The sequence below is a fragment of the Ursus maritimus genome, unplaced genomic scaffold (genome assembly GCF_017311325.1).
Source record: "Ursus maritimus isolate PB19 unplaced genomic scaffold, ASM1731132v1 scaffold_11, whole genome shotgun sequence".
In the NCBI taxonomy this organism is placed as follows: Eukaryota; Metazoa; Chordata; class Mammalia; order Carnivora; family Ursidae; genus Ursus; species Ursus maritimus.
Window position 1 is genome coordinate 37,149,104 of NW_024423453.1, and position 20,040 is coordinate 37,169,143.

The window sequence follows — 20,040 nt, forward strand, 5'->3', positions numbered from 1 at the left end:
CAGACAAATAAATAAAATCTTAAAAAAAAAAATGGCATGGTTTGACTATTTCTAGATTTAAAAAACTGTGTGTGGAAAGAAATCTTCAACAACTAAGAACATTAACAAAAATTCCTCATAACAGTTTGTCTCCTGGCTTCTCTGGCAGTTGAAGGTCAGGTCTGAAGTTTCTGGGGAATCAGTAACATGCTCGGGTGGTTCACGAGCTGAAGGGAGTGGACAGAAAGTTGGCTGCTAGAAAGTGGCTCCCGAAGTCCCAGCCTTTCTCTACAGACCTTTCCTCTCATCTGTTACAAGAGCTACAAGAGAAAGAGGCATGGCATGTGTTCCCAGGAGACTAGCCAGAGCTGCCTCAGTTGCCCTCAGACTAGAAATGACTTAAAATCCTCTAAGATGCCCAGAAATCTTCATAGCAAAATCAGTTTAATTTTTTGGCAAGAATGTGAAGAGCCTAATCTCATAGTTTAAGCTCAGGGAGCAACATCAAGTGAAGAGAGATGCTGAAGTTGGAATGGGGTGGTGTGCATTTGGGAAGGAGCTGTGTTGTCCTTCTTCAGGATGCAGAGCTGCTCCTTCCAGACAACAACCCACACAAGTACGGGAAGACGCCATAAGGCCATTTGGTGGGATCAATGCACAAAGGAAGTAACCAGGGTGAACCAACCAAATATCAAGGGACAGAGTCGTGGGACGCCAGCCTGAGGGGCCACCACCTTGATCAATAAATACAAATCAAGAAGTTGTGGATACCACTCTAAGACGAAGACAAAGAACTCTAGAGATTTGTGCCACCCTCACCACTAATGGTTCTCTTAAGTGCCTTGCTGCAATTTTTAATGCTTATCTGGTCCATAATAAATTTCTTCATTCTTAAAGATCAGGTCTTTGAAAGCAAGGCCAGTGCCTGCCTTCTCATGCTACGCCGGCAACATCACGTGGGATAGCGGGAATTTCAGAGGCCTGTGATAGATACTTGCTGTACAAATCAATGAATAGATTCAGGAGAGATGCACTTTTTAAATAGTATGATCCCCTCCTATACAAATTAGATTAATCTTAATATAAAAAATAATTATATGGTAACAGTAACTGCTTATCTTTATGACTATTTAAACATATTTCACATTCGTATCCTCTCAAAACAAATACTGTACAAAATACTGAGAGAGAAATGTAGGACAATTACATTTTGGAGTTTATTTTTATGACCTAACTCAGCAGTTGTCTTTATATCGTTGTTGATATATCTTTTCAAAATAATGAAGCAGCACATTCTGAAGAAACCATTTTTATTGGCTCTGCTAGTTCAGCTTTTAAAGAGCCTCTCTGTCAAAATGTAAATCATTATTTTTTAATCAGTAAATAAAGTGCTCAGCAAACGTCTTGACTCTTCTTCCATCTTTATTCTCTCAATGTAATACAGAGAACTATTATTTTCCTTTATTAATCACTGTAGCAAGTATGTATTTTATAATTCAATAAATCAATAAAAATATTTTAAATGTCTGTTAGAATTGGGTTAGCCTTTAAAAGGCATATTATCTGCCCCAGAAAAATCATCATCTTAAAAGATTCTAATGATATTAAATATCATACATATTACTACCAAAGGCTGAAGAACTGCTGGCAAGTTAGCTGGATGGTTTTCTGTAAGTTCCAGAGGTGAGGACAGAGGATTTTATTGTAACATAAATAGCTTCCCCTCCTCATTTTCCCACTCATAACATTTTACTGTGAAAACGGGGAGAAGATATTTATTCAGAAAGACAACAAGCAGATGACCATTAGTCTCTAGGTTTTCAAATGGAAAAAGATTAAGTTATATGTCTTAGTGGACATACCTGTTAATTGAAAGTAAATAAATTTAATAATTTTAACTTTGTGAAACCAGTGTTTGAGGTAGACAGTAAAATGAATCCTAGAGAACAGGTGGGGACTTTACCAAGAAAGACTGATCACCCCTTTCTAAGTTGACTGAGTACGGTAAACCTATGATGCTTGGTTTTAAGTGGTTTCATCTTCTCTAATATTTCCTTAGTCCTCATTCCCTACCTTTCCCTAACCCCAGAGCTCATCCTCTCTCCTAGAGCCTGGCACTTAGGGACAGAGAACAATTTGAGTGTAGAGAGATTCCTACAAGGGAATGTCCACCTTACAAATTAATTGATTTTTTTAAAAATTAAGATATGCTTTACTCATGTTTGTGTGTGTGTGTGTGTGTGTGTGTGTGTGTGTGTGTGTGTGTGTTTGGCTTGCATATTTTCAAAGTAGCTATGTCAAAAAGCCTTGAACTCCAAAATAAAGCCTTAGTAGTTGTGTTCCAAGAAGCATGAAAAGTTATTATTTTCCTCTGTCAATTTGCTCACTAAAAACAAACGCTTTTTTACTTCTAAATATACGGATAATTTATAACATGTGAGTAAAAATTAGGATGCTGCAAAAATTACTATGATTTAAGGGATGCTCTACAATTAACAGACGATTGTAATTGTTTCGAGTTTGTATTGAATCTGTTACACTCTGCTTGCTATCTATATTTCCAATTCCTTTCTGAAAAGTGGGATCAAAATGTTTCTTGTAAAAATCATCAAGCTTTGTGTCCCAGGGGTCTATAACCTGCCACACCAGCCTGGGTAATGTAGGGGCAGCAGGGGCAAACACAGCCATTTGTCTATATCCTCTGGAGAACTCCACTCAGCCAGAAGCTCCATTTGGATAGTGACCAACCAATTAGCCCAGACCCTCTTTTGGGAAGTCTGAATACAGGGCACTCAGGTGACAATGAAGCTGAGAGACAGAGAAGGCAGTATGTAGAGACAAGTGTAGTGAAAACCATGAGTAAACAAAAACAGCAAGCAAGGGAGAAGAGAACTTCTTGCTTGAAAAGTAGCCACAACAAGAGGGAAAAAAAAAAATCAAAGAGAAAGTTCTAGAAATTGAAGACCTGATGTGTCCTAAATAACATACCAGTATTTCCCAAAGACTAATTGTGAAACCATCAATTTTCTTAAAATAGGACGTGATCACCTGAGGTAACTTTGAAGAGTGTAACAATGTGAAGCCCCATGAACAAAACAAATACAAAACAAAAACTCCCCATGGTTTACCAAAGAGTTAGAAAACAACCGTGTATTACACAAAACATCAGTGAGTGTGTGGGACTGGAAGGCTGCTGTAGTCCAGCCAAAAGACGGGCTGTCCATGTGAGGCGCTGCTCAGGAGGAGAAAGGGCCAGGTCGGACACCAGGTCTCTGGAGATCACTGGGGCCAATGACAAGCTATCCTGGCCCCACGAGGTCAGAAAGGCTAAGCTCTCCTGCCCATTAAGTAAGAAGGGATGACAACCTACCAGGAAAGACTGCAAATGAAAAAGTTAAAGGAAACATGGATGTAACAATGGGCCTCTGCATACCAAGCAGAATTTTTCCAACATCTCTGGGTTATATACTTAAAAAGACCCAAGGGAAGCAGCCTACTTTAGTGAGCTCACCAAGGCCAAAGTATGTGCCTACAAATGTGTGTATTCTTGGGATGGATGAACCTTTGAATTGAATCCCTTTACCGCTTCTGTTCTAAAATGTCATCAGTCACAAAATAAGACCCCAATATAATTAAGAGTTTTGAAGAAAACTAATAAAAATTAAATGCACATACTGATCGTAAATTATATAATCATAATAGCTAAAATTTGAAAGAAGAAAATGCCTTGGAATTGAAGAAATAGAGTAAATAGAGTTTTGAAGAAAACTAATAAAAATTAAATGCACGTACTCATCGTAAATTACATAATCATAATAGCTAAAATTTGAAAGAAGAAAATGCCTTGAAATTGAAGAAATAGAGTAAATCTTTAAATTCTGCCTGCTTTGGGACCAACCCTGAACTTTCCTCCATGAAATTTTGCAGGGTTAAAATACCAGTTGTTTAATTCAAGTTATATTACTAAGACAATTAATATGGCTTAACTTATACCTTCCAACAAACCATACTTTCACTGATTTATAAAAATGTGTTATTTTCCCCTTCAGTTTACTGTTCAACAGTCCCACTGAAATTCTTATTGTCTACAAGCAAGAGGAATTGGAAAGAAAAAAAAAAAATCTGAGGAATGGTATTTCTTCATAAAACTCAGTACACTTGGGCTTTCTAAACTTCCACAGACTACTGCATATCCTGCCTCGGGAGACCCTTAAAGATATAAAAATTGTTTTTCTTATTGGATTTCAGATATTAAACCTACTCTTCACTGGCGCTGATCCTGTAATTTCTCTCACCAGACCCACAGTGCGTGTGAGTTTTGCAGGTGACCACGCAAACTAGTTGCAGCAAGTTGCCGGCAGGTAAAGCCAATTTTCCTCAAGCAAAAAGATCCCTCTCCTTGGGTTTGGTGCATCAGTTATGATTCTGTCATTCTCCCATCTCTGGGTCTTTTGTTTTTCTCTCACTTCTCCATTTTGATTTTTAAAGCATTTCACAGCAGGAGATTGAGTTACTGAGGTCACTAACCTCCCTCCCCCTTTTTCCTCCTTCCTGTCCAGGGACAACTCCTTTGGTTATCTGTCTGTCTAAATTCTCTACCTCTTCTGCTCCATAGCAGTATTATTTTTATGTTTCCCTTCTTTTTAGTTCAAAACTGTAAACTCTATTTTAAGTTTTATCCATAAAACATGCTTCATATTATTAAAAAAAAACTAGAAAAGGGAAAAGAAAAACTTTGCCTATGCCCATACCTCAGGGACCCAACCATTTTTGGTACTCTATGATTTCCCCCTCATCTCTTGACTCCTGCAAGTCTTTTCCTATATAGCTGTAATCACAGAATAAGTAACCTAAATAATTTTGCATACTAATTTTTCATTATTACTTTTTTTAGAAAGTTTGTGTTGCTATGAATTTTCATGGCCATAATTTTATTGGCTGATTAATACTGCATTATGTGGATGAATTTTAATTTACAGATTTTCCTCTCTTTGGTTCCATTCTCATCAGTCCTATACAAGAGTTATCTGTCTTTGAACGCTGCTACCATTAGCTTTATGTTTTGTTCCTTTTTTACCGAGCTGTCTTGTCTCTGTCTCCAGAGAGCAACCGTGATGTCTACTGTTGTTCCTGCTTCCTGTGCCTGACATCCTTCTCTCTTCGCACGGGACACGGTCCATTCCAAGAGGAGAAGGCAGACCTGTGTGATAGGGTCACCCTTTAAAGGAAGGCTCCTACTGAACTCAGTGAAAGTGATGGCTGGCATCAAAGAAAGCTGCAGATAAGCACTGGAAGTACAGGGGAACCCAAATTAGGACTATCCTGTGGTTTGTAAAGTCTACATTTCTAAAGCTACAGGAAGCAAGATTTTAATATTTTAGAGTCTTCACTAAAGGAATGTGAAAGCGGACTTAGCCTAGTTAATGAGAAGTGAAATGGGGGGGGTGTGCTTTGGAAAAGAGGAAAGATGATGGAATTAAATCCTTACATTGCATTTTTTAAGTCTCTCATGATACACTGTTGGATTCCAAGTTCCTCATCTGTAAAGGGGAGAACTGGAATAGAAAAATCTTGAAGATCCCCTCTATATTCTATGGCCAGAGTGCAGTCAATGGGAAATACCACCTCCCCCCCATTCTTGGTCTGAGGGCCACCTGGCTTTAATGCTGTTTTATCTATTTTAGGAGAAGCTCTAAAAGACATGTACAGATCATCCTCTTCAGAACACTGGCATGGAAAAGTGATTAATTCCTTTGGAGAAAGCTATGCAAAGCAGTAAATTCTCATGCATATGGAACCACAACTTTTTTAGATGTACTGATAGGGGCTATAGCAAGAGTGGCAGGCCCAGCTTGGGGCCAGGAAAGCTGTTATTTTCCTTTCAATTTCTCTGTTGACATTCTCACATCTTCTGCTATATTTTCCTTTGCATGCAGCCTAAAGCTCAGCAGGATTTTAAAGAAAAGGAATAGTACTTGTGGTAGGAAGGAGGGAGTGGATCCAGAGAAAAAGGAAGAGGCACATTTTGTGGCTTTCAGTTTTGAGAACTAAAAATCTACTTGCTCTTCTTCCTTCCTCCCACTTTCTAAGGTAGAGACCGGCATGGGGACAACAGTTGGAATTACATGCTAACCAGCTGATAAGATAGGAAAAAAGTTAGTCTAAAGTATTTTGGATTCCTGAAGCCTTTAGAACGGGAAGGCTAATTTTGTTCTCAGAGTCATGATCACTCACCAACAGCAAATGCCTTCCAAATATTATACTGGGCTGGCAGCTGCCTTATGCCCCAAGAGAGGCAGCAGGGAAGAAGAGTGGATCAAAAGAAACTGGACAGCCCTGCTCTGTGAAGAAAATGGCTGAGATTGGGACATGTATAGATATAGGCTTTAATTTAACTCACATTTTTAATTTATAAAACTGCTTCACATTAAAAGGTTAAAATTCATGTTGTCTTCTTTGAATATAATAAAATTGCTTGCATTTCTTCTTGCCCACATTGAAAGCAAAAGCAAGGCTTCAAAATAAATTACAAAGGAAAAAGAAAAAAATTAGAATGCATGTCACTGCAACTGGATAATCAGTAAAAGTTAAGGATTTAATCTACGAACCAGAAGTGGTTAAGTTATAACTTGAACCTAAAGAAAACAGTATTTTCATAAATATTAATTACCACTCGGCTCGGTTTTGATTCAGTACTTTCAATGACCTCAAGATTCACAGTGTGCTTTCTCTCTAGTAAAATGTTTTACCAAAACCCACACAACCTATGTCACATATACAGAAACCAACGACAAACTATGTGAATTCTTTTTTTTTTTTTTTAAAGATTTTATTTATTTATGTGACAGAGAGACAGCCAGCGAGAGAGGGAACACAGCAGGGGGAGTGGGAGAGGAAGAAGCAGGCTCCCAGCAGAGGAGCCCGATGTGGGGCTCGATCCCGGTACGTCGGGATCACGCCCTGAGCCGAAGGCAGACGCTTTAACGACTGCGCTACCCAGGCGCCCCCAAACTATGTGAATTCTATGTCCGGTCCTGCGCCAAACCTCACTTACAGGTCATTATAGACACAGATGAAAAAGCAGGCTGCCGCGGCTGCCATTAATAGACAATCTGGACTATTTTAAAAAAGCCAGTCTACAAATAGCGGACCTATGTCGTACCGCAGAGTGATGCTCGACACGGGCTTTGGGGCCAGGGATGAGATGTGAGCTCTGGCCCTGCCGGTCCTGGCTCTGTGGCCTTCTTCTTTAACCTCTCTGTGCCCCTGTGAACTCACTGCCAAAATGGACAGATTTAATAGTATGCATCACATATTGTAATGTGAGGTTTAAAAAGGATGACACATATAAAGGCCTAGCAAAATGCTTAGAACACAGAAGCCCTCAAAAATGCCAGTTAGTCATTCATTCATTCAACAAATAGCTACTGAACACCTACTTAATGCCAGGCACTGTTCTAGTCACTGGGGAAAAAAGCAATGAACAAACAGACAAAAATTCTTCCCCTGATGGAATTTATATCCTAGCAGAAAATACCACACTGAATAGTGCTTACAATTATTTACTATTAGAGCTAAACCAGTGGGTCTTAATGCCACTCAGGGTATATTTAGCAAAGTCTGGAAACATTTTTGGTTGTCACAACCTGGAGAGAAGGGGTTGCTGGTCGGCATTTAGTAGGTGGAGGCCGGGGATGCTGACATACAAACTACCCAAAATGTCAACAGTGCAGATGTTGAGAAACCCTGTTTTAAAGGCTATGTACGGGCTTGGTTAATCCTTAACAAGACCCTATGAGGTAGGAATTATAAATATGGTTATTTTGTTATTTTATAATAACCAATAGTACTTATATTTTATAGAGTATAATTATATAACACTTACAGTAATATTTATGTATTACAGTTTAATAATATTTATAAAGTTACATAAAATATACATACAGACACTTTAAAAGATACCTCAGTAGTGTGTATGTGTATTTAAGTTCAGATTTGGGATTTTACAAAATTGATTTAGAGTTTATTTTATAACCAATGGCTGTACCCTTGTGCCATTTAGATTTTAAAGGATTAACTTCTCCTGATTTGCGCTCACATGCTTATGGAGGTGATCTTTGTGCCACATTTGCACTGATTCAGATAACTGAACAAGGGAACAGGGTGGTAGACTAGAAACCAGACCAAGAGTCTAGGGCTATAAGACCTAGCTTCATCATTTCACTGGCTGTGGTATCTTTGGGCAAGTCACTTAGCCTCTCTGGGCTAAGGTTCACCATCAGCAAAACATGGGGCAATAATGTCTTTCAGATCATGTGTGAAAGCGCTATGGAAATCACAATGAGCACTGCCACCACCCACCAAACCACTGACACGCACTGAGTGATCACTTTCTTTTCACTGCACACTGACTCATTCAATCCTGATCACGGCCTATGAGGTAAGCAGGTTGATTACTGCAAGTTGAAGATAAGGAAACATGGCACAGAAAGGTGGTAACTTGCCTGAGGTTACGAGGTCAGAAAGTGGCAGGACAAGGGTTCCCACCCAGGCAGTCTGGCTCCAGAGTCCATTCTCTTAACCAGCATGAGCCTCTTTGGCTGAGCTGTTATGTAACATTTTCCGGCCACACACTGACATGAGCAGTTTCAACTGGCCACAGCCCATATACTCCTCTTGATTTCTAAGAGTCACTCTGCTCTGTGTGCCGCCATGTTTACTCCCCACTCCTGACTAGCCAGCCAGTAGCATTGATCAAAGCAAAGGATGAAGTCTCATTTCTTTATCAAATTACTTTATTTCTTTTAAAGAGATAATATGTATATGCAATGCATGCATTAAACACAATACAAAATTCAAAGGTACGGAAGAGAATACAGTGACAATAATTCTCCTTCCTATCCTTGTCTCCCAGCTACCCAGTCCTTTTTACTGAGATGACCAGCATTACTAGTTTCTGGTAAACTATTCCAGAAATGTTCTATACAATATATATTCTTTTTCTAAAACAGTTAAATCACTTGTAGTAGACAAAGCATCCTATTTTGCAACCTGATTTTTTTCACTAAACAGTATTTTGGAGCTCAATCCATTTAGAGCTTCCTTCATTGTCTGAAGAGTATCTGTAATTTATTTAACGAATCCTGAACACATGAAAATTTAATGTATTTCTGATGGTCAACAATGTTATGATGACTATCTTATGAATGTATCATTTCTCACATTGCAAAAATATACTTAGGAATCATTAAGTCAAGGTGTATGTGCCCTTTACCATTTTATTGAAATAACTAAATCACTCTCTGGAGGGGTTGTATCACCTTATATTTCCACCTAAAATGCATGAAATCACCATTGAATTTTATTTTATTTCTCTATCATCAAACAATATATCCTAAAAATGTTTTATTTTTGCCATTTATAAAAATTTTATCTCATATTTTTAATTTGCATTTCTCTTATGATTAGATTGAGAATCTTTTCATGTGTTTCAAGAACCAACTGTATTTCTTTTGTCTATAAATGTTCTGTTCATATTCTTGTTTTGCTCAATCTCACTGTTTCTTTTTAGAGAGGAGGAGAGAGAGAGAGAGAGGGGGGAGAAAGTGGGGGAGGAAGAGAAAGAATCTTAAGCAGACTCCTTGCCCAGCACAGAGCCTGACGCAGGGTTCAATCTCACCACACAGAGATCATGACCTGAGCTGAAATCAAGAGCTGGATGCTTAACCAACTGAGACACCCAGGCACCTCTCAATCTCATTTTTATAAGTTTCTTTTTCTTAAGGAATTATAGAAGCTTTTTATGCAAGAAATAAACCTGTTGTCTATCAGTTGCAAGTACTGCTCCCCAGCTTCTTATTTATTATTTGCCTTTGCAGTAATATCAGATTTGTAAATAGTGTTGATTTCCTCAATTCTTTTCTTTCATATCTTCTGAGTTTTATACTTAAAAATAAGGTCTTCTTCACTTGGAGAGAATTAAAAAAAATCCATGTTTTCTTTTAGTACTTCTGTGGTTTTATTTCCAAGTTTAAAACTTTGAAAGACTGCAATTTATTTGGGTGGGTAGTATGAGTTTGGATTCAATTTTCTTGTTTTCCAGATGGCTTCCCAGTTGTCACAATAATTTCTGTTGAATAATCTATCTTTTTACCACTGATCTGGAATGACAACTTTATTACATACAAAGTTCTCATATTATTTTTATTTATTTCTTGAATTTCTGTTGGTCTTACAATCAATAAACAGATATTCTAATTACTGTGGTTCTATCATATGTTTTACTATCTGGTAGAGGTAGTTGACCTTATTATTTATCTTTTCCAGAATTTTGCTGGCTCTTCTTTAGGAACTTAGAATCATCAATTGGTAATTTTGTTAGGATTGTGTTATATTTATAAATTAATTCAGGGAAAATTGATACATTTAGCATGCTGAATCTTCCCATCCATGGACATTGTACACTTTTGTGTTTGGTTCAAGTCTTTTAACCACCACCACCACCACCACCACCACCACCCAGCCCATCTCCCCTCAACCCCGTCTTTCAGTGGGCTACTGTGACATTTTTCAGTTTTTCATAGAGGTCTTCCTTTGTTACATTTATTCTTAGAGTTAGAATGTATTCCTATCTGGTTAATGTTATCACATATACGGTTTATTTCTAAACAGACACTGTAATAAAAACTGTTAGCTATGGTTTTATATAAAAAGTCATTCATTTTTGTTTTGGTTTTGGCTATGTTCTGAGTTCTTGAAACCTTAGCAAACTCAGGGTTGAAAACGTCACTGGGACCATAGCTGTATAACATACTTCTTTTAAACTCCTACTTAAAAAAGAAATACTAAAATGATTTAGCACAAGCTTATTAGATTTTTTAGAAATCTTTGCTTCATGTTAGCTTCATCTTAAATTTTGGGAATATATAGAGCTTAGTAGGGTTATATACATATTAACAATTTTTACTGAACTAAAAACACAAAACTTACCTCCTAAATTCATTCCAGCTTGAAGACATTTCTGAAGTCTGCAGGCAGGACAATTCTTCCGTCGAATTTTATCAATGATACAATCATTTCTTCCAGCACATAAATAGTTGTGTTGCCCTGAATAATAAAAAACAATTGTTAAAATAAAGACTACACTAATATAAAGTACTAATAAGTATAATCAGAATATGAAACTTCATCTCTCCTGCCCTGAAATTTTTTCTTCAAAAAAATAGAAGAGAAATAAGATTTACAAATAATATAGGCACAGGAATAGTCAGTTTAACACAGGTGAGATTTTAGATTACAGATAAGATTAATACAGTGTTTATTTCCAACTGACTTTCATATATGTAGAGTCATGCTCCCCCGCACTGAAATTTTTGGTAGCTGCCCAAGCTCTCTCAGGCAATGGTGCAATTTTCATTTAGACATCACGGCAGCAACAGAGTGAATTGTTCGAAGGCTCTCACGCAGTTATTTAAGCCGCTATGCCTGCTCACCATTTACACACAAGTGATTTCAGTGGGAAGACTTACAAATTATACAATTGTAAATGTTTAATTATTTCATACAGCAACTTAAAATATTCAGATGTGGGAATATGCCGAGAGAGAGGCATCTACTGGCAAAATGTGAAATTGTAGCCTAGCTCTATTATTCATTTATTTATAGCAAAGATTTACAGAACATCCACTAGGTACCAGGCACTGTCGATACAGCAATGAAAGAGACAGTCAAAAGTCCCTGCTATCATTAACTTTTATTCAACTGGGAGGAGACCATCAACAGTCAAGGTAATTAGGTAAAATACACAGATTTTGGATGGTCGTAAGTGCTAGGGAAGGGTCATATAGCATGGTAGAGGTTTGGGATGATGTTGACATTTTAAAAAGAGTATGGAAGGCCTTACTCAAAGATGCTTTAAATAAAGATCTGAAGGAAATGAAGGCACTGTGTGGACATCTTGGGGAGAAAATACACTACACAGAGGGAAAAGCAAATGAGGTAGGGGAAGGGTTGGGGAGGATACCTGGCATGTTTAAGGAACAGCCAAGTATGAAAGAACAGAAAGAATGAGTGGAAAGTAAGAGACAAGGAAAAAGAGTTAATGTGAGTCAGATTATACCGGGCCATAGTAAAGATATTATTTAAGACTTGGACTTTTACTTTGAGTGCAATGGGAAGCTTTAAGCAGAGCAATGACTTGATGTGATTTACATTTAGCACGATCACTCTGGCTACTATGTTGAGAACTGACTCAACGGATGAAGACGCAGGAAGACCAGGGGTAGGAGGCTATCACTACAATCCAGGGGAGAGATGATGGCAGGTCAGGCCAGCGCGGTAGCAGTGACAGTGGTGAGAAGTGGTCAGAGTTTAGATGCATTATAAAGGTAGAACTGCTACTATTTGCTGATAGACCAGAAGAGAAAAGGGGAGTTAGAGGCATTAAGATTCTTGAGTTGAACCCTTAAGAAAAATCAAACTGCCATAAATTGAAACAGGGAAGACAGTAGGAGCACATGGTTTATGGGAAACTACGCCAATTCAGTTTTGGACATGTTAAGTTTGAGATGTTTGAGAAGTATCTACGTAGATATGCCAAGCCGGCAGTTAGATACACAGGTCTGGAGTCAGGAAGAGGTCTGGGGTGGAGGCGTAATCAGCTTGTAGTCATTATTTTAAGCCATGAGACTGGATGAGATCATATGGAGAGTGAGCACAGACTGGAAAGAGAAGAGGTCCGAGGACTGAGTCATGGGTCATTGAAAACATGCAGACAAAGGAGAGAGGGAGTTTCACTGATTGCTATAAAGCAGTGAACAGGCTCTAAAGCACTCCCTTCAGCTTAGGACTATCATGCTCCCTTGGTTGAGACTTACTAGGTAAATTACAGTAAATACTCAATAAAAATAATATGTGTTGCTTAATGTAATTGAAATAATTTAATCTAGAGCACATTCTCAGTAACATTATGGTAAATCTTAGTAATAATAACAGTAAACAGTACTAGAATAGGGAAATCTATCAAAGTAAAGAAATGAAAACTTACCATTATAATAATCTAATGACTTTTTAAAAAATTGGAGGCTCTTAGTGAATATAAGTAGGTATAGATAATTACACAAAGGCAATCAATACCCATGGTAAAGGCCATAACTGATTCATATAACAACATTTCATGATGCTGCACAGGATCTTAAGTCATTTGTTACCATTTCAAAAATAAAATTTTAAAAGCCCTATTATAGTACTATCTTATTTAAGTCCTACAAAACCCTATAATCTAGAAGGCGATTATTATTGCTGCTAATTGCTCACAAGAAAAAACTCATGCTAGCTCTAGTAATGTGGATTCCCCAAATGGTGGAATTGGAAGAATTCAGGAAGGCTGACAGTAACAGGGTGCCTTAAGGCCACAGTCTTTTTTAAACATCAATTTGCAGTATAATTTACTGGTAGTCCAACAGGATGCTAAAAGTGCTCTCTGGAACCAAGAAGCAAAGGAACATTATTTGAATGAGGAACACTCTACCTTATCAGTCAGTATTTCCACTGGCAATGAGCATTATGTGCCTTTTGCATGGTGCAAAATTGAACACAAAACCATAGATTTATCTATAACTCACACTGAACTGAACAAACTTTAAAGTCCAAAGAGAAAACTAAGTGATTTTAATTGTTTTTTTTTCAGTAAGTATTCATTGGGAACCTACTACGTGTGCAAGGCTGTCAAGCATTTGCATAAGTGGTTGGGGGTAATCTAAGGTTCTTTTCCACTTCTGTGAACGTGCAGTAAAATGTGACTAAGTCTCTTAGATTGCAGGCATATGAGAATGCATAAGAAATGACCAGTGCCTTCCGTATACACTAGAAGATTTTCTTCTTCGGTATTCAAAAACAGAAACTTCCAAAAGCTGGCATATTTCCATAAGGATTTAAAAAAATGAACACACCTTAAAAATCCATGTTACTATAATAGCTACAGGATAATTTCCTTCCTGCAGCAATATTTGAAATTGTGTACCTGGTTTCTACCAACCAGTGTGGTCACTGCCACCAATTCATCTTCCAAAAATAGGATGGGAGCATTGTAAGGGATTACTGCAGGAATGGCCTGAGAGTTTTCAGACAATTTCCCATCATTTATATTTTTAGTTGTACAAACATTAAAGATTTAAATTGCACCTTACACAAGTATGTATGTCCCATCCCTCAATCTATATTAAAACATCAAAGTAACAACAACAAAACCCACAATGAAAACAAGAGAATGCATCTGGAAGATCTAAAAAACTTTAATCATGTCTTATTTAAACACTGTGCTCTTCTACTACTAAGACTGCCAATCCTGAGTAAGTCACATTGCAGGCATTTTCAGGTAAACAATTTTCTATAATGCTAACATAGGGCAGACAACCAGAATGCTGGGGACCAGACAGTGGAGGCCTTGGATGATAAGTTAAGGAACTCAGATTTTATTCAGCAGGTGATGGGGTATCACTGAAGATGCTTGCTTGCAATATGTTGAGTTCAGAGCTGTGTTTTAGAAACATTAATCTGAAGGTGATACACTAAGTAGACAGAATGGAAATAGGGGACACTATTAACAGTCCACTTGAAAGTTCTCAAAGATGGTCCCTATGCAAATTAGTAGCTGTATATTTGTCAGACTATATAGCAACAGGAATAATCCCGTGGTTAAAAAGAATCTTGGTGATAAAGGAAACAAAGACTTCTCATTCAAATTACATGTCCGTTATGGGGAGAATTCCCGTTCTGGTAGTGGCAGAACAGCTTGAATCAGATAAGCCTCCTACAGATAACAATTATAAACTGTCCACAAAAGGAGAGAAATATTTGAAGGCACTGGGGAACAACCAAAAGCAGGCAGAACCTGGAAGGAAATGGACTCCTGAAAAAAAAAAGAGAATCACCATAGACAAGATTCACCTTTGAACAGCTCTTTCCTTGAGGACCTGTATTCTACCCAGTGCAGGGTAGATAGAAACCAAGCCAAATGCTCAATCTTACTAGCTTCAGAAGGCAGAGAACAGATTTAGGGACTGTTAGGGCAGCTAGAAATTGAAGAAAGATATTCTGGAAAGAAGGGTGTCATAGGGGGATGGAAGTAGATAAAATGTACGTATTAACTCCCCTCAAATTCTTGGTTGACCCCTAAACTGAACATGAAACTTCAAAGAGTCCAGGGGTGAAACAATTTAAAGTTGAAAGGGCTGAGCAGATTATTTCAGCTGCTGCCCATCACAAAAAGTTTGAATCCCCCTAAATCAGAAGGACTCATTAAATACCTCAGGCTTTCCATTGTAATACTAGGACTGAGGTGTTTACCCTAGTTAAAGGCACAACTAAAATAGACCTATCTTAAAAAAGTTTAAAGCAAAGGCTTGACAATTTCAAGATCTATCAGAAATGTAACTGACTACTAGAACAAAACTCAATACTCTTTGGAGAAATATAACAGAATCTGGATTCTCCAAGAATTCTATAATACAATAATAACCATTAGAAATATTTAAAAACAGAAAAATATGAACCAAAGTCAATAGAAAAATTAATCAGTAGAAACAGATCCAGAGGTTGGAATTAATAGATAAGGATTTAAAAACTGATATATTAGACTGTCTAAAAAAATATGATTAATATGAGTTAAGCAATATAGACTATCAGAAGAGGTTTGGAAACTATAAAAACAAAATAAACAAAACCAAATGTACATTCAGGAACTGAAAAATATAGTATCTAAAATAAAATATTTATTGGTTAGAATTAACAATATATTGGGCACTAAACAAAAATGGGTTATTGAAATTAAATAAATATAAGTAGAAATCATCCAAACTAAAGAACAAAGAAAAAAAATTACAGTATAAATGAACAAGGCACTAACAGCCTGCAGGATAGCATTAAGTAATTTAATATGTGTGCAGTTGGAATCCCAGAAAGAGAGAGAAAATAGGTCAGAAAACTATGTGAAAATTTATAAATTTGATTAAAGCACCAACTTGAAAATCTAGAAAGCTTAGCAAATGCCCCCTTTAAAAGATAAATACAAAGAAAAGCACTATAGCACAATATAGTTTGCTGAAAAAGAAATATAAAAATAATTATAAGCAGCCAGAGCCAAAAAAATTACGTTACACAAAAGGGAACAAGGAAAAGAGTAATACCTGATTTCATATCAAAGCAATTGAGGCCAGAAGACAACATATAATATCTTTAAAGACCATCAACCCAGAATAACCAATGAAAATACCTCTCAAAATGAAGGTTAAATAAAGACATTTTTGGATAAACTAAAGCTAAGGGAATTTGTTGCTAGTAGAATCACATTATAAGATATGAAAAAGGAAGTTCTCTTTGCTGAAGGAAAATGATAGCAGATAGAAATCTGGATGTACTGAAAAGAAAGGCAAGAACTGGAAATGATAGATGGTAAAATGTAAAAGAAATTTTCTCTCTTTCTAAAAATTATTTAAAAGTCAAATGATTGTTTAAAGAAAAAAAGAATAAAAATGTATTATGGGATTTATAAAATATGTATGAGTGAAATATCTGAGAACATAGCAAAAAGAAGAAGGGATATAAATGAAAATTTACTGCTGTAAGCATCTTACATTATATGTAAAACAGTATACTTGAAATTAATTCAAGGTAGACAGTGATAAGTAAAGAGTACATCCTCTTATCCCTAGAGCAATGGTTCTCAAAGTATTGTCCCTGGACAAGCAATATCAACACCACATTAAGAACTCATCAGAAATTTAAATTTACAGGTCCGACTCCAGACCTACTAACTCAGGAACTCTAGAGTGGGACCTAGAAAAATGTGTTTTATATAACCCTTCAGGTGATTCTGATGCACATTAATGTTTGAGAGACTACCTGAAGCAGCCACTAGAATAATACCACTAAGAAGTGTAGCTCAAGAGACAGCAGAGATATAAAATGGCATACTAAAATGTACTTAACCTAAAAAAATACGGAGAAGGAAAAACAAGGGAACAAATAACAGAGGGAACAAAAGGAAAACAAACACCAAAGTAACAGATATAAATCTAATATAGCAATAATTACATTAAATGTAAATGGTCTAAACACTTTGATTAGAAGTCAAAGATGGTGGACTGGATAAAAAGACTGATACACGTGTTAAGGTGCATTTTAAATACATACTCACGACAGGTTGAAGGTTAAAAAATGGGAAAATATATACAATGTAAAATGTAATATAAGAAAGCTGATGCAGCTATATTAAAATCAGACAAAGTAGACTTCAAGACAAAGAGTATCACCAAAGAAACAATGTCATTTTATGATGATTAAATTAACAGATAACAACCTAAATATAAACTGCATCTCATAGCAGAGCTTCAAAATATATCAAGCAACTATCGACAGAACTAAAAGGAAAAAAGATAAATCCAAAATCACAGTTGGAAATTTAAGAACCCTTCTCTCAGAACAATTTCTCAGAACAATCACCATCTATCTAGAGAAACAGTAAAGATATAGAAGATTTGAACAATATTATCCAACACCTTGACCCAATTAATGTTTAGGTCACACAATTACACAGTACACATGTTCAAGTGCTCATGGAACATTCACTGAGATAGAGCATATCTTGAGCTATAAAACAAGTGTCAAATTCTAAAAGGATTAAAATCATGCACAGTATGTTTTCTCATCACAAAGGAACTAAATTAGAAGTCAATAACAAAATAGCTAAAAAAGCCACACATACTTGAAAATTAAGCAACACCCATCTAAATAATTTATGGGTCAAAAAAGAGATCAAAATAGAAATACTGAATATTTCAAACTGAATGATAATGAAAACTCAACATATCAAAATTTGTTGGATCCAGCTAAAGCAGTACTTACAAAAGAATTTTTAGCTTTATATAGTTGTATTAGAAAAAAGAAAGGTTTAAAATTGATGATCTAGGATTCTACCTTAAGATGCTAGAAAAAAAAAAATAGAAACTAATCCCGAAGCAAATAGAAGGAATGAAATACAGTGTAGAAATCAATAACAAAGAAAAAATACAAGCAATAGAGAAAAATCAACAAAGCCAAAAGGTGGTTCTTTGTAAAGCCTAATTAATTAGGCAACAGCAGATAGGCTGGGAATTCTGTTCCATGTCCTCTGACTGTCTCCCCTTGGGCCCTAGACTGATGGAGCAGCCACCATAGTGAATACTGTGAGTCTCATGGCACAGAGGCTGGAAATCTAATGCTCCAGCCCAGAAAGGACAATTCACTATTCATTACTCAGATCTAGTCCAATGATCCCACTCAACCACAAGGAAGGCAGGAACTGGAATCCTACCTTGTGCCCAGAAGGCAAAGAGCTGGAAATATATGGGGAACCTCTCTGAAGACTACCTCCATGAAGGGTAAATGAGAACATAAAATTCAGTCTTTATATTAGTTCTTCTCAAAGTATTAGAAGATTTACATAATTGCTTTTTTTTGAACAAATTAATTTTAATAGAAAACACTGAGAGCTCTTTCCATAAATAACTGAACTTTTCTAAATGTTAATGAGAAGCTACTAGTGTGCAATACATTTCCTTTTAAAAGAAAATAAGCACCTATGGACTATTTTAATAAAGAATGTAGTCCAGTGACCACCCCAAGTCCCCAAACCCCCAGCTTATTTTATCAATGGTAGTACACTAATACGCACATGTATTCAAGAATTTGTATCGAAAAAAAAAAAAGACACTAAGTAAATTAAAAACTTATAGGGGAAATGCAAATGTCTCACAATTTTCAAATAGATTATAATTATTTTTCTTCATAAAAATTTAGAGAAAGTTCCATCTGGCTAGTTCATAACAAGCACTGTAATAGATAGTCCAAAGAAAAAAATGTTCATTTCCACAACACGGAGGGAAATAAAAGCTTAAAGTAAACAGGCTATGCTTTGAAAATTCCAAAATATTTCTTTAAATTAAAACTTTTGTACAAAATTGCTGAACATCCATCTATGACACTCTATTAGGCACTCCGAAGAACGATACAGCACAAACATCATACTTCCTGGCCCTCAGTTGCTACTGAATAAAAGAATGAAGGGATGAATATAAACATACTGATAAATTCAATCACGTACAACATTCAGAACTTAAATATTCCTACAGTACGTTGTATATAGACAAACCTACAGTAATGAATGTTCACGGAAGGCCTACTGACTCCTAGGTAGCTGACTTTCACAAAAGATCCATGCATACAAATCTTTCCTGCTTATCTCCAGCATCATACCTTTCAGACTCTCCTACACACACACAACAATGGAAAAAAGAGCTCTCAGGATTCACTAGGAAGCAGCAGAGAGTTCTGTGAAAGGCAAAGCTTAAACCAGGGTCAGAATCCCACAGAGGATGACAGTGCCTTCCTGGTGTCCTAGGTCCCAAGTAATTTCCCCATGCGGCTCACATCGTGCTCCACTGAAGTTGGTTAGGTAGCCATGACAGAGCCCCTTGCATGTAAGAGCATCTTGTTTTAAGAACGAAATCTGTTCAGTAGGACTCAGGGAACTTTAGTCACTCATCCATCTGTGCGTACTAGCTTAATGTACCTCCTGCCTGAGGAAGTGGCAGCTTTTTGAGGAAAAGGCAGTCATTCTAGAAAACAGAAAGCCACCAAGGTTAGAGTAAATCTGGATGGGGTACTGGGAAGCTTAGTTAGTACATACGTAATATAAATTCACGGACTTACAGACAAACCAGAAGTACTCAGATCAAACGGAAAATGCCCATGGACTTTAAAAAAGCTGAGTTCAAAGATTTAAAAAACAAATCAACAGTTTCCCTATTGTTCTCAACTATGGTATTGCTTCTAACTGGAAAATAATTCAGAAAGTGCCTAAAAATTAACAACATTGTTTTAAAAGTTACTGAACTCAAGAAAAATTGTCTTTTAAAATTTTCAATTACTTTGAAATCCAGAACCAAGTTTTTGTTGTACTTGGGCTGGTCCCAAATGAGAAAATACAGACTGGATGACATATGGGTCTTGCCTTAAAGCATCAAT

At 36.6% G+C, this 20,040-nt stretch overlaps 1 protein-coding gene across 3 annotated transcripts in view; it reads right to left on the reverse strand.

The window, feature by feature from the left end:
- Positions 1 to 20,040, reverse strand: part of NR3C2 (nuclear receptor subfamily 3 group C member 2) — a 337,533-nt gene that overhangs the window by 98,986 nt on the left and 218,507 nt on the right. For all 3 annotated transcript variants that reach the window (XM_040626349.1, XM_040626348.1, XM_008685464.2), the window contains exon 4: positions 10,969 to 11,085. In XM_040626349.1, the coding sequence (XP_040482283.1) occupies positions 10,969 to 11,085 (117 nt within the window). The remainder of the gene's footprint in view (positions 1 to 10,968; positions 11,086 to 20,040) is intronic.